Source organism: Magnolia sinica, chromosome 1 (assembly GCF_029962835.1).
Source record: "Magnolia sinica isolate HGM2019 chromosome 1, MsV1, whole genome shotgun sequence".
NCBI classification, from domain to species: domain Eukaryota; kingdom Viridiplantae; phylum Streptophyta; class Magnoliopsida; order Magnoliales; family Magnoliaceae; genus Magnolia; species Magnolia sinica.
The window spans coordinates 100,150,671-100,178,662 of record NC_080573.1 but is presented as its reverse complement, the minus strand read 5'-3'; the positions used below and the strand labels follow the sequence as shown (position 1 = coordinate 100,178,662).

At 38.6% G+C, this 27,992-nt stretch overlaps 1 protein-coding gene across 1 annotated transcript in view; it reads right to left on the bottom strand.

The window, feature by feature from the left end:
- Positions 1-21,870, bottom strand: part of LOC131252441 (uricase-2 isozyme 2) — a 45,455-nt gene extending 23,585 nt beyond the window's left edge. The window contains exons 1-2 of the mRNA XM_058253076.1: positions 21,165-21,870; positions 7,478-7,570 (exon numbers count right to left, since the gene is read on the bottom strand). Of these exons, the coding sequence (XP_058109059.1) occupies positions 7,478-7,570; positions 21,165-21,380 (309 nt within the window). The 5' untranslated portion in view covers positions 21,381-21,870. The remainder of the gene's footprint in view (positions 1-7,477; positions 7,571-21,164) is intronic.
- Between the last annotated feature and the right edge of the window lie 6,122 nt (positions 21,871-27,992).

Here is a 27,992-nt window from a genome sequence, read left to right as displayed (position 1 = left end):
ACCCACATACCTATACAGGCCTCCGGCATCTATAGTCAAGTGGCACAATTCAAAAACAAGTACACGATACAGTTTCCACCCACTACAAATATTGACACTATTTAATAAATATGATATATTATATGTTATATTTGTAAAAAAAAAATGACTAAAACATAAATGGCGAAGTGACTAATATTCTATATCGTATTGCATTCCAACTATTTGTAGTTCTTGACATCTTTTCTATTTGATTCATAATTATAATATGGTGAACCACTATATTAACCATACGTTAAGAAAGTTCCCATAAACAAGTTTTGGGTTACTGTAGACTGCAGGGTCTAAAAAGAAAATAAACTCATCCTTAAAAAAAATTAAAAAAAAATAAACTCGAGCAATAAAGATTAAATGCCCTCGTGTTTGTAAAATACAATCTTCAACTTGAAGTGGGTCATGCAAAAAGAAAGAAAGATCAATGGCTCAATCCAATTTGCTTATCAGATATGGAATCCGATGATGAGTGGATCACCAAGAAGGAGAATCCTAACCTTACTTCAGATAACAACTAGATTAATATGGTGAACATTTTGTCAAGGCGTTAAAGGATGGAATACGCTATATCTCACGACCAAACAAGCAACGTGATATGATTCCATGTTGTAATATAGTCTTGTACTCTTATAAACTTACACTTGATAGTGTCATTTAGTTATGCCCCACTAATAAACCTAAACTATTTTGTAAATCCTAGAAAACTTTCAATCACAAATAAAGCGAAAGGAGAAGCAAAAATCAGAGAAGATGGGGAGCATGAATTTATTTCGACATCAAATTCTGACGAAGAAGATGACGTTATTGCTAACATTGATATTAATATTAGTGACAATGAGGATGATGACACTAACAAGGATAGCAAAAGCAAGGGCCAAAAATAGATGTATTTGACATTTTTTGGAAATTTTGTTTTCTTTCTAAATTATAAAAATGAATACGTGCAAATGAGCAAACAGTTTTTTCTTTTTGAATTATACAGATGAATACATGTACAAGGGCAAAGGGTTAATGTACTGAACTTCATTATCACACAATGACACATTTATCCATTTATAGATACACCGTATACAATTGATCACATGATAATATCATGATTAGCATTGACTTTTTTATGCATATTCATGAGAAAATGGATGATTGATGCGGTCTTTTCTGATTTATTTACATTTTCTAAAATTTTTATAATATTTTAAAGAAAATTGAAAAAAAAAAATTACAATCTACGATACAATTCACGATACGATACTGTAGAATCATATATTAAAGAGAGAAGAACAGAAGAAAAGAAAAGAGAGAAGATAAAGTTGGGAAAAGAGAGGACGTCCCCACTCTTCCACTTTATATCAATAATAAAACTAAAAAGTACAAAAATACCCTCACTAATAATGTTCATACTCCAAAAAAAAAAAAAAACGCCCTAATCCTATATAAACACAAAATATAAAAGAGAGAAGCTAGATGGGTCATACGGTGGGACACCCCACGTCCACATTCATTAGGTGGGTCATACAGCTGTACGGCCTACATCCAAATCCATTAGGTGGGTCGTACAACTATACAACCCACATCCCCATGGATCTTCAACTATATCTCCTTAATCACCAACAAGTTTGCGATTCGGATCCATTGGCGTATCAACTGCCTTAGTACCAAGCAGACATGTCTATGTGAGCAAATCCAAAATGTATTTTTGTTGACACAAATTAATTCCTTCATTGGATCAGGTAACTTGTATACCAAGTATCGAAGACGTCCAATATATTTTGTGAGAAAAAGTCAATAAAGATAGTTCTTAAGATCCTCAATTCCCCTATTGTTACTTTCTATAACAATAATATCATCAACATCAAGGTGTTCCGTAACGGTAACGGTGGCTGTAACGGCCACCACTATTACCTTTACGATACAGGGCATAACGGCTATTACGGCCGTTACGGTCTCTCTTTTTTATTTTTTATTTATTGAAAAAACTCCCGAAAAACATATATTTGCCTCGTAATGTTGATTAAAAAGTATGAAAAACCTATATATGTCCAGTAATAGACCATTACGGGGCTATTATGGCCTTTATAGGGGATGTAATGTGCCGTTAACGGCAATTACGGGTCATTTTTTTCCATAACGGTTGTTACGGCCGTTACAACCCCGTAACATGTAACGGTTGCCACCGTTACCTTTACGTAACAACCTTTACGGCACACCATCATCAACATATACTACTAACACAATAAAACCTAAGTACCTCTACGTATAAAGATGGAATGATCAACATAACTTCGAACAAAGCCATAGTTCAATATGACTCCACTAAATTTGTCAAACCATATATGTGGTGATTGCTTCAACTCATAAAACGCCTTGAGCAATTTACACACCTTGTCTAACTCCCCTTGAGCAACAAATATAGGTGATTGCTCCAGATAAACCTCCTTGGTGAGATCACCATGAAGAAAGGCCACAACTCACAAGTGCTTCACATTGTGATCTATCTTTCCGTTTTCATCACAAGTAGACTTTCAACCGAGGCACAATGAGAATGGAGGAGAGGAGCTTGGATGACGTCATCTTTAACAACAATAAGAACAAGCACAGCTTCCACATCAAGATATTTACCATCTTTTGAGAAGAGCGGAGTTGACTTGAAAAATGTAACATCTACACACATATTATTTCGTATGTAAAGCTTGTAACAACGATAACCTCTTTGTGCCCAGGAGTACCAAGAAAATACATTTAAAGACTCTCGGATCTAACTGATTGTAGCTCGACTCCAATTCATGAACAACAAATACATATCCGAAAACTTTGAGAAGCAAAGAAAACATCGAAGTATCTAGAAGTAAAACTTCACGAGGTGTTGACCCATTAAAACAGTCGAGGGCATTCGATTTATCAAAAAACACACGATGAGTACTACATCACTCAAAAAACTTTTGAGAATATTCATGGGTTAATATAGGCATGAAACACCTCAAACAAGTAACATTTTTTTTTCATTTTGCAACATTGTTTTACTGTGGGGTGTTGACACATGATCATTAACATAGGATACGGGTTGGGAAATGTTCCTTGGCATTATCGGAACAAAACACAAACACTTTTGAGTTAAATTTATTTTGTACTTACATTTGAAAGATCTTTAAAATAGAGAATAATTCGGAATCGTCTTTCATTACATAAATTCTAATCAATCGCGAAAAATCATCAATAAATGTAACAACTACTTATACCCTAACATTATAGAAATTTTAACTAGTCCCCACGTCTGAATGGACTAAAGAAAAAGGAACTAAACTACGCACTAGACCCACCTGTCATATGGTCAAATGCTCTGTAATCAATGATCCATGGAGCAAGGAACTTAGATCTTAAATGCGCCATACCTAAGGTCACAATTGTATTCGCAGGAGTTGAAGTAGCTACAAAAGTAGCAGGAACGTAATGATTCTATAGATTTTTCAGCATCTTGGAATACTCTTTTTGAGTAAGCGTAAGCATCTCTCCAGACATATGTGGTTGTTGAGTTGTAAATGTAGAACTGTAAGTGCTATGTTGAAAATCTAGCACCCTGTATTGTCAAATTTTGTTGTGCCAAAACACTTCGGAATGTTTGACTTGTTTTGATAGATGGAATGTTCACCTTTAAGTTCAAATAGATGGAAAGTTCACCTTCATTCGAAGATGAGCTTCATGTTATCTACATCGACAATTAGTGTGCTACAATTATGCATGTTCAACTACGAGAACAAGTTGAAGCTCACCAAGTCCAAGTACTCAAGTCCAAGTGCACTATCTCAAGCTCAAGTTCGAGTGTATCACATGTTCAAGCTCAAGTTCAAGCTCAAATACATTTGATCAAGCTTAAGTCTCAAGTCACAAGTTCGAGACACAAGCTCAAGTATACGAGGTCAAGCTTCATGTGCTTCAAAGTGTTATATCTACCGAAGCGACTGATGTTTCAATTTCAATACTCACATTTAAGGTATTCATGACCCTATAAAGACCTTAAGATTAGGTCATTAACATTGCATGTTTAATTTGAGTCATAGTACTTATTTTAGACTTTGCTTCGACTAGTCCTAGTCTTGGTTCGACTAGTCCAGGGTCTTTCTCAACCAGTCCAGGATTTTACTCAAAAAATCGGATAAGGTTGTTTGGTCTTCGACCAGTCGAGTACCCTGCTCGACCGGTCGTGGAGTCTGGCTTGACCAGTCGAGCAGGACTCGACTCAAACTCCAGCAACGCGCATTTTATTCACTCAACCAGTCAAGGGTCTGTTTTATCCGATCACGCCAGAAAATTTGAAAAATGGTTACTGCCAGGACTAGTCGAGCTGAACCTTAGACCAGTCGAGAGAACTAAATTGCAAACTCTAAATAGAGGACATTTCTCAGATTTTTTCATTCATTCCAAGCCAATTCAAGCCACCACTCTTAGAGATAAGTCCCACTACTGTGAAGCTATTGTGAGGTATTTAAGATTTATTTTAAATAGCTTTTTGGTTTCTTAATTTCTTGATCTCTTGATTCCATTCTATTTGATATAAAAGGGGATTTTGCTTTAACCCTTTTTGAGATCCAAGAAATTAAATCCAAGTAGCGTAAGGTTGGATTTAATTTAAAATTCATCTAGACCTAGAACCCCTTCATTTATGAGATTGAACTTTGAACATCTTCATCTACAAAGAAACAATGCTACCGGCTACATTGAAGAACATTCTTCAGATAAGTATTGTATTTCAATTTTCTATATTTTTGGTTTGTGAGATTCAGCCAGGAAAATCTCTATTTGTGGTTTTGACTGAGATCAGCCAGGAAAATCTCAGCGTGGGGTTTTTTATTGTGTAAGCCCATTGAAAAACACATCCGTAAAGGTTTTAAGGTGAACCTTGGAAAACCTTCTTTCTTAGTGAAAGCCAATATCCCATGGGTGTGGGTATTAGCAGTGGAGTAGTTGTGTGGCTGTTTGCGAACAATTGGTGTACACACACGAACCACTATAATTCTTGGAGTTGTGGTGGATGATTGTATTTGATTATGTGTGTGAATGTTATAATCTATTTTATGCTTTTGTGGTGAATGTTGTAATAGCTAGGTTTATTTCTTTTACCTCTGTATTGGTTTGAGTTTTTGATACTTACCAACGTTCTAGAAATTAGTTTATCCTACCATAAGCCATTGGTTTTTAGTGTAAGGTTGTCCTTAGAACAACTTTTGTATCAACCTCTCAATACTTGTGCATTTGAGGTTGCTTTAAGGACTTGGAGCTCGCCCTTTAGCCCATGCTGACTTTTTATGAAAATCCCAGCATTTTTCAATGGAATGATTTGTAAGCTCACAATGGGTACACTTCTTAGGTCCACGACCACCTTGATTGCCTCCAGCATAATGACCACCACTTTGACCTTGATCGGTAAAAATATGTCAAAAGAGAGTTGTCATTGGCTCTACCTGTAGAGCCAAGAACATGTTGGAGGCGAGCATACACTTCATTTAAAGATAGTACTTCCTTGCCACCCAAAATTTGTGAACAAATTGATTCATATTCACGTTTTAAGCCAGAGAAAAACATGACCACGTGAAAATCCTCTTATTACCGACGTTTCTTCTCCAAAACAGTGGTAAGGAGCATTCGACTCCTCATGCATTTTATTTTATTTTTTTGATTAATATTCAGCTGGTGATTTCTCCTTGTTGAAGCTCAAATATTTCCCCAAAAAATTGATACATCCGAAAGATTTTTTCGGATGAATACATCTCTCATAATGCAATTGATGCTTCTTTTGCAGTATCCAAACACATTACATTCACACTAATGGAAGGTTCCATATTATTCCACAACCACGTCATAATCTCAACATTCTCTTTGATCCATTGATCATGCCTACTAGCATTCTCATCAGGCTTTTTAGTGGCCAAGTATTTTAATTTTCTTTTAGCAGTTAAAAACACTATGATGGATTTGGAACATTGAAGATAGTTCATTCTATTTAATTTAATAGGTGATTTGGACCCAAAAAAAAAAATCAAATGGATTTATGAATCCAATTCTCGAATCACTCTCTTCCATTTGGGACAAGAGGCTAGAATATATATCGCAAGCTTATATGAACATGGGCTGACCTTTTGCGACCACCGAACACCCAATTTGTACACGCTTCACATGGCATGCACACCACACTTGAAGAGAATAACCAGCCCATATCCACGTGTTCCAACCAATCACAAGGGTCGACAACCACAAACATGGTATCCAACGATGGCAATTAGCCCACACGTCCCATACACGAGATGCGATGATCACGAACACTTCACCCCCTTTAACCATTACAAAGGCCCAACACAACAAAAAGAAAAGAAACCCTGTGTTTCTTAAAAGAATTTCAACACAAGAGGGATGAAAAAGAAAAAAAAAATAAATGAAGGAAAAAGAATTATAAGGCAGAATGGAGAAAGATCAATTAGATTAGGAACAAGGATGCTTTGATACCATGCAGAATTATAGGTTGAAGAGAGGAGGAGAAGAGAAGAGAATAGAAAGTTGGGAGGAGAGGAAAAAGAATTAGGGCTCGCTTGGCATCTCTACTCTAATCTAATAAGAGCTTTTCAAATAAGCGCTACTATAATAAGCTCTTTTTGTTCTAGCTCTTGTTTTAAATAAGCTCGTTTGGTAAAATCACGTTTTCAAAACAAACAAACAAAAAAGCATTGATTTGAAATAAGCACGTTTAGTAAAACATTTAAATAAGAGCTTTTTTTAAGGGGTAGTTGATGTCATTTTAAAAGATTATAACAACTCCACATTATAAGAGCAATATAGACGGTTATTTTGGTGGATCTCATCATAGATTGACCGTGTCCCAAATAACGAAATAATGGATGGCTACAATCTTCATGTTTTACCAAATTGCATATAGGAAGCACAATCTCCATAAGATCCTTCCATGTTACCTTTAATCAAAACCCTATGCCTCTACTAGGCCCACAATCAACCCTAGCATGGCCCCCACCGTTGTGAATTGGCTAAGCCGCCACCAGCAAACCTCTATAAAAAAGGGAAATGGAGGACCACATGGTCCACACTCGTTGTGTTCCTAAAAAGAGATGCACTACTGTTGATACAACAACCATCTTGGGCCACAAGGCAACCAAATAGTAAACAATCCACAATGCATTGGGATCCACTAAGATTTGTCTCAATCTGCAGTTGAGAGTGTAGCAAGGTTAAAATTGTTTACCCCATAAACATCCAAATGAATCAAGGCCAATAGAAGTATCAATGATTTATAGGTATAGAAATTAAAGTTGTAGATGGACACAAAGTAAAATGGTGTAAAGAAAACCTAAAAAGAGACCCATTGAAATCTTCCACTTTGTAAAATTACTAAAAGACAGTTAAGAAATCAACTAGTAATAGGAACTCATTTCAGACTGGTCTATACCTGTGGATACAATGATGTGAAGTGCCTCCCAAGTAAAATTGCGAAGTTCTCCACAGAAATAACTTCTGAGCACTCTTTTGCTTTCGCATATACCTGTTGACATGATTAAATTCATGACTAGAAGAACACAATTAAACACAATATTTATGTGATCAAAGAGAAAGACGAATAATATGGTATCACAATCCACAGTCCAAGATTAGAAAATCAAAGATGTAACACCAATATAATACCCTTCAAAAGGGGAAAACCCCGCTGATTGAATTATTAGATCCGAATTGGCCATGAGCCCGTGTCCAAATTTAGCATGAAAGAGAGAACAAATGCCCCAAACACAACCAAAGTCTCAATGGAAATTTTAGTCCAAAAGAATAATCTATTTGGCCATGCATCCCTCTTTTGTATTGGTTTTAGACCAAGATTTAAAGAAAAAGACAACATTAAATGTAAAATTGCATTAGTAGTCCTAGGTAACGAACCAAATACGATAATACCGATATTGCAATCAGATGGAAGCACTTTTCCCCATGAACATGTTGTGAGCACCCTATCATACAAAGCTCCCAGAAGGTCAACAATCCAATCAAGCGAAAAAATAATCTCAACAAGTGCTCCTAAACAACAAACAGGGATAAAGCAGGCAACCATTCGCATATTGGAAGCAAAATAGCTTTAGCTTGTCAAATGGAGTTCAATCCTTTCTCTTCTAGTTCTAAATCACTAGATTTAAAGGAAGAGGAGTTTATTTTCACTAATTGCTTCCTGTTTATCATGTTGAGTCATTGGGTCCTTGAACCTCTAGTAGCATTGCATATGCCACAGCCCTATCTCAAAGGATCTTATCAATTGTGGTCTGAATATGCTTAATGGTTTTTTAGGAAGCTAAGAAGGATTGAGTGAGAGACTACAACCATCTTCCAATACTCAACGACAAGGCACCTTGCCTCCTTCCCTCTTTAAGGAAGCTAAGTATTGAGAGACTGCAACTACCTTCCAACCAAGGTATTCCATATCAGTAATGGTGGCTGTAACAATCACCACTATTACCGATATGGATATTGGTTGTAACAGCCGATACAAGGCGTAATGATTGTTACGACTCCCATAACGGTTGAAAATTTTCTTTTGCCTGAAAAAATCTGAAAAACTATCTAGAAAATTCAAAATAATGTAAATATTCCAAATATGTATTCATTTTTTGTTTTGAACATGTTTATGGTAGTGTAACGGTCCACTCTTTGGTGAGAGTGTTGTATTGGGTTGTTTAGTGAATTTGTGAACATGATTATATGCATTTAATGTTTACACATCACAATCAAGCATTAGAACTAGAAAATAGGAAAAAAAAAAAAACATAAATACTACTTTTCAATTTTTTGAAAAAAAAAAAATGCCCTCGGAGCTTCTATTCACTCAAATTACTTCAATCTTATATGATTTTAATCTTAAAAACTATAGTAAGAGTGGACGAAATCTGTTGTAAAATGTTCTAGGAGAGTTTTTAGAATGAGAAAAGTGAAAAAATGAGAAGAAAATTGATTTAAATAGAAAAAGAAGTGGCCGTTTTTCGACCGTTACGGGGGTAACAATTGTTATGCCCCATAACGGCCTTTACGACCACTGTAACAGCTGATACGATCCCAAAAAACCAACTGCCCCGTTTCACCCCTGTATCGTGTAACAGTCATGGCCGTTACCTATATGTATCAACCTTTACGGACACATCATAACGGATACAGACCTTACTTCCAATAATCAATGACAAGGCTCCCTCCTATACGCGGAGTCCCAGTGTAAGCCTAAAACATTACTTCCACATTGCCTTCATTGTCACATGAATCTCCAACATATGAACTATATCGTTATGCATGTAATGCATGTTTAAATCAATGGCATTTGAAAGGGAAGAAAAGAGAAGAAGAGAAAGGCAAGTGAGAGAATGTTGTTCTCTCCCCTCTAAACTTACTATTTATATTAACCCAAAATAAGTATAGCACTCTGAGGAAGCGCCCGCGCACACACACACACACATGTTTTGCCTACACTCCCCCTTAAGATGGAGCATAAATATCCTACATCCAACTTGTCTAGTGTACAATGAAATGAGAAGAACTTGTTGCTTAAGTGAAAACACTTTTTTTTTGGCCTAAATTTCTTTTAAATCAGCGGTCAATTGGCTGCATTTTTTTAGCATGTAAAGGTAGTTGATGATTTTTTGGATAATATCAGTGTTTGAAATATCAGCATCACGATACGTATCGCATTCTTGGGATACGGATATGTATCGATTATCTCATGGGATATATCGGTTGTAAAGCGTAATGTATCAATGTTGTTGGAAACATTGGGAAATTGGTTGAATTTTTTGATGAAACTTCAGTGATTGTTAAAAAAAGACATCAATACACTTATAAATAATAATAATAATAATTTAAAATTTAAAAAAAAAAAAAAAAAACAAGGGCACACAATAGGTTTTCTTTATACGGAGTCCTAATTTATGCGCTGTCTAACTGAATTGATGCAAGTATATTCAAAGTATATTCATTTAATTTATAAATATAAGAAAATGTGTGGAAACACAAGCAATACATTCAAAAACGAAAGATAAATCACTAGAATAGGTTACATACATGTTTGAATTTATGTTTGGACACAAAGATTGCAACCGATTTGTGAGAAATTGAGAGATTTTGTTTTGTTTTTTTCAGTTTTCCGCAACTCGGCCCATCTCCTCCAAATCTCTAAATCAAAGCTCCGAATCTATGATTTTTCATACAAAATATTAAAAAAAAAAAAAAAAACAAAAATTTAAAAAAAAAATCATGGATTTATAACAATTTAACACTAATTTAACATGATTTATAGAAAAAAAATGATTGAAAATTGAAAATGCTCACCGAATCAAACATGTCGGATATATCGCACTACTTGTACATTTTGTATCGCACGGGTGCGATACAAGATATATTGTGGGATATATCGGCCGATATCGTCGATATTTAAAACACCAGATAATATAATTATAAATTTATTTTAAAAATAATTAATACATGTTAAAATTTATGGATGTAGTGACTTGCATTAGCTAACACAATATTCTTTTGCAAGTAAAACATGTCAAGAGGAAGAGGTAGAAGACAACCTGATATATTGGATGGAGATATAGCCAGCCTATTTCTGATAATCGATTCGGGAGTAGTTGTAATTTGTGTGGCCACGCATCAAAGAGTGGAGAGGTAACTTGCTTGAAGGAACATTTAGCCGGAAAATATCACAATGTTGTGGACTACCCTAAGTGCCCACAGGATGTGAAAGCAGAAATGAAGTCTTTGTTAAAAAAAATGTGAAGATAAGAGTGACTAAAATGTACAGGAGAGAGAGATTAGGGAGGAGTTAGGGCGGACACCATATGTGGGTGAGGATATAGTGGATCTGGATGAGGGTGATCCTAATTACAGATGTGCAATTAAGGAGTCCATACGGGATCAGTGGAACATGGATCAGCAGAGGCAGTGGGAGGCGAGCAAAAATGAGGCGTTGGCACACACATTCTCTTCAATGCATGTAGCTCAACGTCATATTCTGAGTAATATGGTTAGCCTTCCTCCATTTTCCATAGGTTTCCATCACAACGATGGTACCAATATCTATGTTGTGGCCTTTAAATAGTATGAAGGGCATGTGACATCCAACTAATCAAGCATGTATCTCACTTTACTAAACCAGTCATCAAAATTATAGTCGATGAGTTTTCTTCTCTAAATAGATCAATAGCTGTGGTGTTGGACACCATCAATTAACTATAGGTGACATTAGTACCAATTCAAAATTATAGGTTCTCTTCGATTCCACACATGTTTGCATAGTATCATTAGTCTTCCATAGGTACCACTCGACCTCTTTGCTTTTAAGCATTATGAACCTAATCTAAAAAGCCCTCATAGTCAATTTACCAATGCAAGATAAATAACATCAAAGAAGCAATATTTATATTACATTATGTTATTTTATAACTAACACACACACGCACACGCAAATGTGCGCACACACGCACACGCACATGCACGCGCGTGCGCGCACACACATATATTGCAGCAACAAAATTTATTAAATGAGAGCTCAAAGAAGCAAAACAAAAAAAAACAAAAAAAAACAAAAACAACTAGAGATGATGAGCAATCATATTGAAAAGAAGGGGAAGATATTGAAGAAGATGAGGAAGATATGAGACGAAGAAGAAGATATGAGAGAAGGTGAGAGAGAGAGAGAGTTGTAGAGAACATAAGGCTTGGGGTTTGAAAACCCTATGCACCTTTTATATTACCTCTAACCGTGTAAAAAACATGTGGACATTATAGGGCCTTTAGGTAGGGCTCAAGCCCAATCAATTGTCCATCTTATTCAACTCCTATAAATGTATTCAACTCTGTTACAAGACCTATTCAACTTATCACAAAACTTAGTGTTTAACATTCCCCCATAAGCTAGAGCATAGATGTTGGTCATGCTCAACTTGTTACTATCTCAACGAGAGGGACAGTTCTATGCCTCATTCAACAAGAAAACTTCTTCATCGATTGGGATTACTGCTTTCGCAATCATTTAAACATTTGTGCCATTATATATTTCACGAATTTAATATAGTTTGAATATTTCCCATACCATTGTTTTCAACAATTTTTGAGATATTGCCCCATGGCTTCGGAAAACCCATCGAAAGAGAATAAATCAGTTTGCCCTGAGAATTTCAACAGCCAACACTTAAGGCGATAGAAGCAGAAGATGCACGTCTACCTGACAACTCTTTAAGTGCCCTACATCTTAAATCTGCCAAAACCCACTAATCTTCAAAATTGCCATTGTCAATTGTCTGTTGAAAGAAGGATGAGGATGATTACCTCTGCAAAAACTACATTCTCAGTGCAATGTCAAATCAATTATATGATGTTTTCTTTGACTTTGTCACATCAGTGAAAACTGGAATGCCTTGGAGAGAAAATACAAAACCGAAAAGGCAAGCGTAAAAAAGTATGTAGTCAACAGATATTTCAAATTCCAGATGATAGATAATAAATCAGTTATGCAACAGGTAAACGAGTTTAATCTAACTGCTTATGAAATTATATCCAAGAGAATCAAGATGGACAAGCTTTTCCAAGTGGCAGTAGTAATTGAAAAATTACCGCCATCTGGGAAAGACTTTAAAAATGCCCTTCAACCCTTTGATATAAAACTATAAAGTTATCGATGGAACAACTTACTATACGCCCAAGGATCAAAGAAGAGGCTAGGCTACAGGATCAGAATAAAGATAAGAGGGAAGAAATCTCTAAAGTGCATATGGTGAACAACAAAAATCAACCCTTATCAATCATCTAGAAGGCCTATAACCTGAAACCAAACTAGAAAGCCCAGTTCAAAAGAAGTCCAAATCCAAGCCTAAGAACCAGAATCTGGCAACAAGACAAATCAGCAAGTTGCTTGGTCGGTGGAAAGGTTGGTCACTTTGCGAGATAGTGTCATCATCGCAAGAAAAGACTCCAACACCTCAAGCAAACCTAACTGAAAAGCCTCAAATTATGGTCGTGATTACAAATACCAACATGGTCCGTGTGGAAGTATGTAATACATGGTGGGTCAACATGGGTGCTAACGCACACGGGTGTTATGATCGTCATTGGTTTAAGAGCTACGAAGAGGTTGCAACCGGTAAGAAGGTTCAAATGGGCAATGTTGTCATTGCAGGCATGATTGGACAAGGGAAAGTTGACATCATGTTCAGCTTTGAGAAGGGCATCATCGTTCTTGTCAATGTTCTTCACCTTCCAGACATGCGGAAAAATCCAGTTTTGTGCTATCTTTTGAACAAGGCGGGTTGAAGAGATGTTGTTGAGTCTAACCAAATTGTGATAGCTAAAAATGATTCTTTTGTTGGCAAAGATTATGTTGATCATAATCAAAGGGATGCTTAAACTCAATATCGAGTCAAATAAAGTTTCTTCTTTTACTTAATAGCGCGCACTGTTTCCTTATGGGATGGTAGACTTGGACATGTGAACATTAAATTGATCAAACATATGACCGCATGTGATATGATTTCTAGTTCAGAAAAATAATGAATCAAAAAAAGTGAATCCTGTTCGCAATCCAAAGTAACCAAAAAGCCCTTTCCTGATGTGGAAAGGAAATCCGAATTACTTGGACTAATCCACTCAGACATGGTATATTAAAGAGACTCATACAAGAGGTATTAAATACTTTATTACCTCCATTGACGATTATTCCATATACGTATATATTTATCTATTGAAACTTGAAAATAAAGCATTTTCTAAGGTCATAATTTTCAAGATTGAAGTTGAAAATCAATTAAACAAAAAAATCAAAGCCCTTAGAAGTGGTAGAGCTGGAGAATACACCTCTAGGGACTATGACTATTTCTGCAAATTTAATCCCATTACATGGAGAAGATATTGAGAAAATACAATTACTTTGAATGTAAACTTGCATGTACAACTTATAACCCCAGTAACAAGCTGGAACGAAATTTTGGTGAGTGTATCTCAGTTAGAATATGCGAGTATTATTAACAGTCTGATTTATGCTATGAATTGCACTAGGCCTAATATCATTTGTTGTGGGCAAACTGAGTAGATATTCTAACAACTTGAGTAATGAACACTGGAATGCTATTCATAGGGTCTTAAGGGCGTGTTTGGGCAGTGGGATTAGAAGGGATTAGGTGGGATGGGATTCATCTGGTCCTGTGCCAATTCCACTCCATGTTTGGGAAGAATGGAAAAGCTTGGAATTAGATTAGATGGAATTGCACTGGGTCCCATGCCAATTTCACTCAATGTTAGCAAGTTATGTAGGTCCCACCATGATGTGTGGGCTATATCCACACCGTCCACCCATTTTTCGAGATTATTTTAGAGCATGGGCCAAAAAATCAGGTAAATCTAAAGCTCAAGTGGACCCCACCATAGCAAGCAACGGGGATTGAATACTTACCGTTAAAAACTTCTTTGGGGCCACATAAGTTTTGGATCTACCTCATTTTTAGGCCATAAAATGAGTTACAAAACAAATGAACGGTTTAGATATAATACGTGCGTTATTCTCAGTAATTTCAAATGATGGTGGGTATATCCATTCAATGTACACCACCATATTACCAACAAAGCATGGAATTAATCTTATCCCATGGCAACAGGGGACAATCCCTGCCATGGGTAATAATTATGTTTTTTGAATCCCATCCCACCTAATCCCTTCCAATCCCACCGCCCAAACACGCCCTAAGGTATCTAAAAGGGACTTGGGATTTTGATCTTCATTACCATAGGTCCCCTACTATAATTGAAGGTTACAGTGATACTTACTAGAATTCAGGTACTAACAAGTTCAAATATACTAGCAGTTATATTCTCACCATGGTAGGTGCAGCTATCTCATGGAAATCAAAGAAGAAACTTATGTAGCTCATTCCACTATAGAATTAGAATTGGTTGCTTTGCGAGCAGCTAGTGAGAAGGCAAAATGGATAAAAACTCTACTGATAGACATCTTTTCAAGTCCACAACATGTGCACACTATCGAAACCGTATGTTGAGCGATTGTACCATGGGGATAGCATGCTACAAACCTATTGCACCAAACAAATTCTACTGAGGGGCACGAATTATCTCAAAGAGAATGACTGACTCCGCACCTCATCCAACAAGAAGACAACTTCTTCATCGACTAGGATTACTGCTACCGCAATCGTCTAAATAGGTGTGTCATTATATATTTCACTGATTTATTCTAGTTTGAATATTTCCCATACCATTGTTGTTAACGATAGGCTACTAAATGGACAGGCACAATAGAAAATGGTCAATGGCTTAAACTCAATGAGCGAAATCAGATGGTTAAGATTGATCCATCAATGTGACTTACACACCATCCAAAATGAGGTGCATGACTGCAAATGAGGCATTGCTAGTTCTGACCTTACTAAATGTAATAGGTTGATGAGCATGCAATTCTACACATCCATAGCTCGTAGTTGGATGTGTTGGGGAACCGCGAAAGCACACAGAGATGAATCAAGCAAAGTACACGCAATCACACAACCAGGTCCAAACAAGAACAATCCGAATTTTACGTTGAAAAACCCTTACGAGAAAAAACCATGGCACAAAGTGACGAGTAATGCACTATGAAAGCAGAAATTATAAGAGATAAGAGTCTTACTGATTCGAACAAGCCTCGAATCTATTTCACAAGCCCTAACTATGCCCTTGAACCCTTAAGAACGATTTACAAAGCCCTAATACACCCTCCTTTTCCAAATCCCGATTACATCTGATATATATATACATATATATATATATATATATATATATATATGCGCTAATAGCAGTACAGGATTCACACCGCTAATAGCCGTACATCGATATATATATATATATATATATATACATATATATATATATATATATATATATATATATATATATATATATACCGGAATAGGAAACAAATCCCGCACTTACGCAACTCTGAATATATGCTCGGTGGGACCTTTGATGGCATCGACACCCCATCGAGGATCTATCGATGGCATTAAACTCCTTCAATGTCATCGAGTAGCAACACCTAAAACGTTCCATCAACCAACATCGATTTTCCTGATTTTTCCAATGAGATCGATCATCTGTCGATGGTATCGACATATACTCGATGACATCGCGACAGACCCCTATTACTGACAGATTTAAGACATCAACAACAATCTCCACCATGTTTTCAATCTTCATTCTGTATAGCTTCTTATCAATCATCATCTCTAATTTTGCCTTCCATCATAACTCCACTATCACTTCTCGTGCACACTCCGTCTTCCATTTACACCTTCGTCAAGCCCAGAGAAGTTGCACAAAACTTAAACTTCTCTGTGGGAATCACCGTCGTAAGCATGTAAGCCAAATTCACATTTGTGTGAATCTTCTCTAGAATCATGCCTCCTTCCTCAAGCATCTATATGATAAAATGGTGACGCACATCAATATGTTTAGTGAGTGATAAATAGAATTCTTAACCAAAGTGATCACGGCTTTCGCTGTCACGATTGACTGTATGGCCTCCTGCTGAAGCCCCAACTGATTTATCATTCCTCTCAACCAAACACCTTTCTTGAATGCTTCTGTCACTGCCATATACTTAGCTTCGGTCATGGAAAGAGTAGCCATAGACTGAATCTTTGACATTCAACTAATCACTCCACTCACTAGCACAAATGAGTAACTAGAAGTCGAACTTCTATTATCCACACTGCCCGCGTAATCTGAATCCAGATAGCCTACTAGATTGGCTCATGATTTTTCAAATGATAAGACAGTCTAGTGTACCTTGAATATATCGAAGTAGTCATTTCACTGCCTTCCATTATTGCTTGCCGGGGTTAGACATATATCTACTAACAACACCCACCGCATGTGAAATATCCAGTCTTGTATAGACCATGGCATACATTAAGCTACCAATTACGCTTGAATAATGCACACGAGACATAACTTGCTTTTCTTCATCTGTTTTAGGATACTATTCAGAAGAAAGCTTAAAATGAACCGCGTGGGAAACGTTGACCATATTTGTTGTCCATCTGATACTTCATCAATACCTTCTCAAGGTATTCCGCCTGAGATAACCATATCCTGCTCCTCTTCCTGTCCATGTGTATGTCAATGTCGAGAACCCCCTTAGCCGCCCCCAGATATTTCATTTCGAATATCCCTGATAGTTGAGTCTTCAGTATGTCGATCTCAGACATGTTATAACTAGCGATAAGCATGTCATCAACATACAATACCAAAATAACGAACTTCCCATCACTCAGTGTCTTGTAATAGACACAGTGATCATACTCACTCCTCATAAACTTCTTACTCACCATGAGAGAATCAAATTTCTTGTATCACTGCCTAAACGATTGTTTCAGGCCATACAACGACCTCTTTAACTTGCAAACATTGTTCTTTGCCCTTTATGTTTCGAAGCCTTCTGGTTACTTCATGTAAATCCGATCTTCTAATTCCCCATGCAAGAAAGCAGTCTTCACATCTATTTGTTCCAGCTTGAGATCATATTGGCTAACCAGCGCCAGTATGAATCCGATAGATACTTGCTTCACCACAGGCGTAAATATCTCTGTGAAGTCAACACCTTCTCTCTGAGCATATCCCTTCGCTATCAACCTTGCCTTATACCTATCATGTTTCTTCTTGAAGATCCACTTGCACCCGATCGCTTTCTGACCGACGGGAAAATCCACCAGCTCTCGCGTCTCATTCCTGTACAGGAAGTCTATCTCATCATGCATTGTTGTTTTCCACTTTTCGGCGTCTACATCATCAAGAGCCTCTTGAAAAGTAGACGGATTTCCCTGATCTGTAATGAGGGCAAATGCGACATTCGAGTCATTTCTGTATCTCGCCGGTAACCTATGATCCCTTGGTGGATTCCTTCTCACAGGTAGCTGCTCCACCTGCTCCTATGCCTATCTGCGTCTTTATATCAGCCTGTGTTTCATCTTTATCTATCTGAACGTCCACAACTGACTTTTCCACTTCCTTGTGCTCATCCTTATAGAATAAGGATCCTTTATCAAATTTGACATCGCAACTAAAGATAATTTTCCGTGTGACTCAATCATATAGCCTACACCACTTTACACCATTACCATTGCCGACAAAGATGTACTTTTTAACCCTTTGGTCTAACTTATCTCTATCAACTAATGATACATGAGAGTAAGCATCGTAACCAAATACTCGCAGTTCTGAGTAATCTACATGCTAACCACTTCACACTTCCTCTTGAATTTTACATTCAATGGTCGAAGAATGGGATCAATTCACTAAATAACAAGGCATGTTAACGCCCTCGGTCCACAACTCCTTGCCCAACCCAACATTACTGATCATGCATCGGGCCCTCTCTAAGAGAGTCTGATTCATTCGCTCGGCCACACCATTTTACTCAGATGCGTAGCACACTATATTGTGCCGTATGATCCCTTCATCCTCACAATACCAATTGAATTCCCCATAAGTGAATTATCCACTATTATCTGTCCTCAACACTCTTACCTTTCACCCTAATTGTTTTCCCATCATTGCCTTCCACTGTTTGAAATTAGTGAAAACCTCGGATTTATTTTTCATAAAATACACCAACACTTTTCTAAAATAGTCGTCAATGAACGTGACAAACCATAACGACCTTCCACTAGAAACCACGGGCGACGGCCCCCATATATCATAATGCATATAATCTAAAACCCCCTTACAAACATGTGTCTCGGATTTAAAAGACAACCTCAACTGTTCACCATATATGCAATGCTCCCATATACTAAAATCAATATATTTAAAAGCTAGAATTAAACAACGATCAGAAAGTACCTTCATGCCCCGCTCAATCATGTGACCTAAGTGTGCATGCCACATCTGTGCAAACATGGAATCCGCTACATGAACTACAGCTCCACCAGATGAATACTCACGATCAACCTGTAAAAGTTTCCATTCCTCTACGCCTTCATGACTATGAGTGCCTCCTTTGAAACTTTACAGACACGATCAAACCCGGTGAATTTGTACCCCAGTGCCTCGAGTGCACCCATAGATATCAAGCTCTTCCTCAACTCAAGAACGTATCTCACTTCAGTCAATATATGCTCAATGCCATCAAACATCTCGATATGCATCGATCCAACACCAATCACATTACAGGCAAATGCCATTGCCGATAAACACTTGGCCACCATCGCACTCACTATAACTGGTGAACCAACTCCTATGAGGGGTCATGTGATACGAAGCCCCAGTATCCAAAATTCATTCTCCGTAGAAGTACCAGGATTTTGAAGCGATCAACACATCACTACCACTCGCCTCCTCAGTGGATTCCACAGTGTTGACCTCCCTAGAAGAACTCTCTGAATTCTCCTTTCTCGACTTAGGATTATGACTATCTTCTTCATGTGTCCGGTCATGCCACAATTCCAGCACATCAACTTTCCTTTGCCCTTGCCCTTGGATTTGGACCTCGATCATGAAGATCCACTACCTCGCTCAAAATTGCTCCCCCTCATAACCAATGTATTTGTTGAAGCACATACGTCACCATTTTTCTTTCTCATCGCCTTTAACTGAATATCTGAGATAATTGTCTCAACGCTAATGGTCATTCTACCGGTGCACAAAGAGTCTTTAAACGACTCATACGATGCTGGAAGAGAGTTCAGTAGTATAAATGTCTGATCTGCATCTTTCATTATTTCCTCCACATCTAATAGCCTACAAACAAGCCTATTGAAGTTACTGATGCGGGCCTCAACATCAACCCCTTCCACCATCTTCATATTGAACAACTGTAGCTTCAAATACAAACGATTTTTAAGAGACTTCTTCTCATAGATGTTCTCTAACTTCACCCATGTATCCGTTGCAATCTTCTCTCTCATAACATTATAGAGAACCTCATCCGTTAGACACGACTGGATAGATATATTAGGTTTCTTATCTAACTTGTTCCATTCTTCTTTTGTTATAGATTCTGGTCGCTTTCCAAGGAAAGCTTCATCCAATCCTTGTTGAACTAGGATACCGTTCATAATAACTTTCCATAGTTCAAAATTGTTTTTACCAAAATATTTTTCTACATCAAACTTTATATTAGACGTCATTGATACCTTGCTTTCAGATTCGATATGCTTCCCGACGTTAGCTCTGATACCATTTGTTGGGGAACCACAGAAGCACACAGAGACGAATCAAGCAAAGTATACACACTCGCACAACCAAGTCCAAACAAGAACAATCTGAATTTTACGTGGAAAAAAAAATTACGAGAAAAAACAACAGCACAAAGTGACGAGTAATCCACAATGAAAGCAGAAATTACAAGAGATAGAGTCTTACCGATTCAAACAAGCCTCAAATCTATTACACAAGCCCTAGCTATGCCCTTAAACCCTTAGGAACAATTTAGAAAGCCCTAATACACCCTCTTCTTTTCCAAATCCCAATTACACCCAATATATATTAACCGCATTTACGCAACTCTGCGCGCCCGCTCGATGGGACCTTCGATGCCATCAACACCCCCATCGAGGATCTGTCAATGGCATCAAACTCCTTCGATGTCATTGAGTAGCAACACCTAAAACGTTCCCGCAAACAACGTAGATTTTCTGGATTTTTCCAATGGGATCGAGCATCTGTCAATGGAATCGAGTGGTCTGTTGATGCTATGTTATTGACAGATTTAAGACATCAACGACAGGATGATCCAAACCATTGATCTGATTGGCCCCTCAATGAATGGATCATGCCCCAAAAATCAACCAAAAGGCAGTTGAGTAGAACACAGCAACGGTCCAGATTCAACAGAACACATGCCAAAGGCCGAGCTATTATGATCATCCAGTCAATGAGAATCACGAGGCATCCCCCATCCGTTAGATGTCATCAAACCATGGACCGCACAAGGAACTAAAAACACCAAACCCAAAGTGTCTATTCTCAGCCACACAACACAAAAGGCAATGGAAAGCGCACGAACAGAGAGAGATCGATCAAACAAATGAAAAGGGAGATGATGAGAGGGCGAACGGACGGTCGCGGCTTACCGTGTTTTTCATGGTGTCGGTGGCAACAATGCTGGAATTATCGCTGTCCACATAGGAGGGGATACAATCGGAGAGAAGGCTTACAGAGACATTCCATTCGACAATGAAGTCTCGCCCGCCTTCTCTTCTTCTCCAAACCCTGGAAACCCTAACTCTCGACTTCCCATGCTTCTGCTCCAGCTTCCAACCGCCATGTCCTCCTGCTGCTGCCGCCATGGAAGAACTTCCTGAGATTTTCCAACTTTTAAAAAATAAAAAGCGAGAAATTGATGTCAGGACGAAAAATTAGCACAGAGGGAGCAGACGGGTCGTTTGGATGCTTATAAACAGCTCACAGCTGGAAGAGAATTTCTACTGAGAAAAAAGAAACAAATGAAAAATAGAAACCACTTTCAGGTTTTCAAATGCACGGAAGGTACGTGGGGCCCACTGAGATGTCTGTGAGAATTCCGCGCCGTCCATCATCAGTTTATCCAGCTCATGTTAAGACAGGATCCCAAAAATGAGCCGGATCCAAAACTGAAGTGGACCACACCAGAGGAAGTGGAGATGAAGATGCCGGCCGTTGAAACTGTCAGGGGGCCAACCACGATGTTTATATGCCATCAAACCGTTCATAAGGTCATTCTAACTGGGATGAACTGAAAGTACAAATATTAGCCGGATCAAAACTTCTGTACCCTATAAACGATTTGACGGTGGGTGTTGCATCTCTACTGTTTCCTGTAGTGTGTTTCACTTGAGTCTTGGATCTAGATCAGTTTTGGAATCGTGTATAAATATGTTCTGACGAAAATGATGGACGGGGTGGATTTTTCATGGACATCTCGGTGGGCCCCAAGTAGCTTCCAAAGGAAGGAACTGTGGGCGGGGGTCCCGGCAAACTGCGTTCTTACTCGAAATTGAGATTTTTCCGGCGAATCCGAAAAGGACTGCGGAAGTCACTGCAAACGACTTTGAGCTGCGAGTCGCGCGAGCATAGGTTGGAGAGGTGAATCGCAGGACACGTAACGAAATGACTGTCTTATACGAGCTTTAGACCAATCATAAGGTGGCCCACCATGTACAAGGCCGCACCCTACGAAGCTCCTGGACTCTTCAGGTGTGCCACGCTCCTGGAAATGGACGGTTAGAAATAAAATTGATGGTTAGAAAGAAAATCACTGAGGGCCTGTATTCAACTTCTATGCGAGGCCCATCTTATGAGTGGAGCAGCCTAGCTCTTGGACAGGACACGTCGCTTTAATCTCCAGCTGATATATGGCAGAAGATCTTATACACGTGTGCGTGACCACCTAGTATTTCGAAGACTAAGAATGCACCTGGCGTTGCCATGACGGAGGCTGGCTCTGTGGGGTCCACTGTGATGTATTTATTTTATCCATGCCGTCCATCCGTTTTTCAAAACATTTTAGATTATGATCAGAAAAATAAGTTAGATTTAAGGCTCAAGTGGATCAGACAACAGAGATTAAACACTACAGTTAAAAAATTTTGAGAGTGGCAGAGGTTTTGATTAAGCTGATATTTGTCTTTTTATTAGGTCTACCTTACCTTATTAACAGGTTGAATGGCAAATAAGCATAACGGTGAGCTTAGGAAGGCTTCAACGGTGGCCATTACTATCAACACTGCTTCCTGTGGTGTGGTCCACTTGAGCCTTGAGTCTGACTCCTTTTTGGCCTCCTACACTAAAATGATCTTTCAAAATTGATGGACGGCATGGATAAAATACGTACATCAAGGTGGGCCCAAAGGAGCCCCGGCCAGGACCGAGTCCGTCCTCGCAGGGGCAGACACGATCTGTGTCCGTACATCGCAAGCGGGGCTCCCGTAATAGTTTGTCACATTCTATAAATGGTGGAGGCTCTTCAGCGGTAGTCCTGACACGGCTGCATAGTAATCCAGACCGTCCAAATCCATCCGGCTGTTGATGGAACATGACGCAATAATTATAACGATATAACCATGTGATATAATCCAACTATTAGCCATTTATTTCATAGCCTTCGATTGACGGCTATTATTACTTTATGGTAGTGAATTTAGCTATATGCTCTATCAACAATTTGCCCAGCAACTTGAATGGTCTGGATATCTGGATATGAGTTCCAGCATGTTAGAGGATGAGTCGCCACCACATTTAAAATGGTGATGAACGGTCACAGTAGCCTAGACCGTTTTCTCATTTCTCAACCGGCCGAAGTGCAAAGGACAGCCAATTTGTGAAGCTTTCTACACCCCATGTGCACGCTCCCAACATGCACATCTTACACGTAGTACACTTATTAGATCTAGCTATTGAATTAGGTGGACCCCATCTTGAAGAAGATCTGGTGAAAGTTTTGGGTAATTTCACTCATGCTACACGCATTTTTTTAATGTAAATAGTTATAGAGCTTTTTAAACCGTCCAAATTTTTGTAAAAGTTTGATCGGCATGAACTTCATTTGACAAGGCTGATTTTTACTTCACTTCATCTTTATCAGTATATCCACCTTTTAAATGGTCATATTTTGCCACAAAGTCTTTTATGCTGGCAAGTTATGACGCGTGTAACCTTTGCGTGTGGGGGAGGGAGTGTAGGCGGTGGAAAACCCCGGGCAAGTGCCTACCAAAGGTTATTAACGGCACGTTGTGCGAGCAAACCTCTACAGGCTATTAACGGCATCAAGTACAAGCAAATCCCTGGACGCTGATTTCCTGATAAGTAACGCGCAGGAAGATCGGACGCGGATTGCGTGCTACCTCCGCCCGTCCCTAGCTCCAAACGTACAGTTCTGTGGGCGGGTCCACCATGATGTATCTGTACATCGAAGACGTCTATCCCTTTTCTCATATTATTGTAAGGCATTAAAACAAATTTGAGATAGATCCAACGGTCAAATGGACCACACCACAGATGACTTTTGCATTTAATGCAACTAACATTTAATGCTTTGTGCATTTTAATGCAACCAAGCTTATTATTTGGTGGGGTCCACTTGAGCGTTGGATTTGCCTCATTTTTGTGTTGATGTCTTAAAATAATCTAAGAAAGGAGATTGACGGCTTGGATGTATAGATACATCACAGTGGGCCTGCCCACGGAACTGCCTATTCGGAGCTAGGGACGGGCGAGTGTAGTATGCAATCTGCGTCCAAGGAGATCATCACGCTATGTAAGGGACGCAGATTTCACGCAAAAGCACTTCTTTCGCAAATATGCTAGGTGAGCCATATAAAAAATTGTAAAAAATGAAATGGATCCAAAACTTAAGTAGGTCACACGAGAGGATAAATTAAGGAAAGAGATTCTAGCATTGAAACCTTTAAAGACTCCACATTGATGTTTATATGTTGGGTTTTTTCAAAATAAGAAAGAAAAATTAACATTATATGCCATCAAAACCATTTATAAGGTCATTACCACTAAGATTAAGGGAAAAAAAAATGCCTAACACAAACATTATGTGGCCCCAAGAATGTTTCAACGATTCACATTGAATCCATATTATTTCCTCTCGTGTGACCCACTAAAGTTTTGGATACACATCATTTTTGGTCGGTTCTCCCCACCCGACATCCTTGCGCACAAACTTTGCATCCATGTATAAGTGACATGACAGGATTTAAAGGCTACCAACGGAGTCTTTGTTACCCCGTGAGACTCGTGCATGTACGCGAGCACCTCTTCATTTTCTTTTTCTTTTTTGTTTCTTATCCCTCCCCCTCCCCTTCCTTATTATATGCCATCAAAACCCTTTGTAAGGTCATTACCACTGAGATAAATGGAAAATACCAAATAATAATAATAATAATGCTTGACACAAACATTATGTGGCCCCAAGGATGTTTCAACGATTCACACTGAATCCCTGTTGTTTCCTCTCGTGTGACCCACTAAAGTTTTGGATACACATCATTTTTTGTCAGTTCCCCCCACCCAACATCCTTGCACACGAACTTTGCATCCCTGTAGAAGTAAGTGACGTGACCGGATTTAAAGGCTACCAATGGAGTCTTTGTTACCCCGTAAGACTCGAGCATGTACGCTGGCACCTCTTCATTTTCTGTTTTTCTTATTCCTCGCCCTCCCTTTCTTCCTCTCTAAATCGGAAGCTAAAACAAAAACCCTCACCAAGCTTTTATTTTGGTTCATGATACTTTGGCAAGGAGATGATGTAGGATCTGCACACATTCTTTCATTTGAATATGTAACTATTTAGAGTTTTCTCCCCTAAAATCTAGGGTTTTTTTTTTTTTTTAAGTATTTTTGTTGGAATCTGAAAATGTAAGAATTTATTATTATTTTTTTCGCTTTGTGTAGTTTAGGGGAATATAAGTTTTCAATTTCATTCGTTGATTGACATCTGGGGCATGTGATTTCCTCGTTTTGATTTTGATTTTTTTTTTTTAATATTCTACACAAAGACATTAAAGTAGAAAAGTTTGTGCATACATTTACCACACCATGGGTGGATGATGTGTGGTACCGTAGATTGTCTTCAGCCTAAGATGGGTTAGTTTAAAGTCATCCCCGCCTGTAGGTCCTTGCAAGAAGATAACAACCCTCATTTTAGTTGTTTATGACCAATCCAGATTTTAGATTGATATTATAGATTCCGTGTGTGCAAACTTCGGGTTAAATTAGTATCAAGGCTATCAATGGGCCAGGTTGTGCTTTTGGGCCAAGATTTTGTTGTCGTCAAATGTTTTAAATCTGATCTTTCACTGTTCGATGTCATCGAAGCCACTCGATGCCATCGAGTATTTTTCGGATTTCCACCTCTGGTCACTGGACATATTTTGTCATTCTTCGATGACATCGAAGGTTGCTCAATGCCATCAAAGGTTTATGCAGATTTTTTGTAGAAATGCGAATTCTGCGATTTTTCTTTCTGATTTTGTTTAGGTTTCTTTCTAAACCTGTATAAAGGGATGTATACGGGACTGGGAGGTATTCTAAGGCTTTAGAAACTATTCCTAAGGTTTCTAAAGGGGTTCTGGGGTTATCAAAAAGGTAATGCAAGGTGAGATTTGAGGATTGCTCAAGTCCGATAAGTCCATTCTCTTTGTAATTCTGCTATCATAGTGAAGATTTGTCGCTTTGTGCCATGGTTTTTTCTCGAAAGAGTTTTCCACGTTAAATCTTTGTATTCTCTTGTATTTGCTTGGTGCTCTTGGATTGCTATTCTAGATTCATCTCTGTGCAATTCTCTGTCTAATCCCCAACAAATTTTGGCACTCTGGCAAGCCTATTAGAATGGCTTTATTCAAGATACTCATTGTGCTTGGCCCGAGCCTAGTTCATTGATGGCCCTATCCAGCATGTGCAAGTGGGGTTGTAACACGCCGAAAATTGGCACCCAAGTACAAAGACCCTGATCCCGAGTTTCCAAGTGTTAACTAAATAAAATGGACATGTGACCTCGTTCATATTCACACTCACTTTTCACATGAGCAATAAGAAAAGCGCAATTCAAATTAGCGGACCTAAAGCGAGGTAGAGATAACAAAAATAAATAAATATGGGGCTAACAGTAACAATACAATTAAAATATGATATCCGCCCAAATGAAGATTATATAAGACAAAATATACATACAAAAAATGATTAAAGTGAAAGTTTTCGGTTTGGTTCAATCCTCTAAAACACAACGTCGGTGGTGCAAGCTAATCTAAGCCTATCCATCTGAAATCTCGATAGTACCTGCATCGATAATATCGTCTGGTTGGTATTTTAAAACACCGTTTTAGAGTGAGAGTGAGTGATCAACTCAGTGGTTCTATTAACATTATGTTACACAAGCTATCAAATCCACGTGCACAATTAATGGAAAGCAAAGTAAGCATACAGTTCCTAGACACTCTTGTTAATGCACATGCATGGTATTATGATTGATGCATGCCCTCACGATCCAACACTCCCTCGAGTGACACCATCTATAAGTTCGCATATGACCAACACTCCCTCATTGCGACGTTGACTGCCGAGTCGCCAACCTATGCTAATGCAATGCCATGAATATTCATGTTAATCGAGTATTTAATTAAGTCTGTTCATCCAGCAAGATTGGGGAAGCTGAAACACCTCCATTTAATCAATGGCCTTATCCAAATCACTTGGCCCAAGGCGGACATAGTGGCTCTAAGCTTATAATCCATTATTCGAATTTAGGTATCATTTATCGGTCTCACAAATTAATAATTTCAAAGATAAGGCATGATATCCAAAGGTATGAGGATCAACTCGGTATGAGTCGTCACCCAAACACCGAGTATGATCACCGAGTTCTGAGGTGCGGGCTTATCACATAACCAAATCACTATAGGTAAGCGCTCGTCACCCAATTCCATTCATGCCCATGTTGTTCGAACAGTACTCTGGCACGAAACTATCTGCCAAGTAATTTGACGGGGGCCATTCGAACAAAGACCTGTCACCTCCTATGCTCGCTAGTCACTACGAGGAGGCTCGTCACCCCAACGTAGGCCAATAACACGAATACGGTGTCCCATTCCACCGTGCCCGGCTCTCGATACTTGGTTGCTCATGATCACTACGAGGAGGCTCATCACCCCAGCGTAGGCCAACAGCTCAGACACTGTGTCTCATTCCATCATGCCCTGCTCATGAGTCTTAATGGGATCATATCACTAACAGTTATCAGTAGGCCTCTCAAAGGTATGAGGTGCTTCAGATTCAGGCATGCATGACCATACATGGTGAACATACATGGTTGGCCAACTAGTGGACTAATTCGTCTGACTTAAGCGAACTACGGTGCAACCAACACTGGGTGCAAGCATCATGTGTAGTCCAACTTCTGTCGGTTGTCCGTCTTC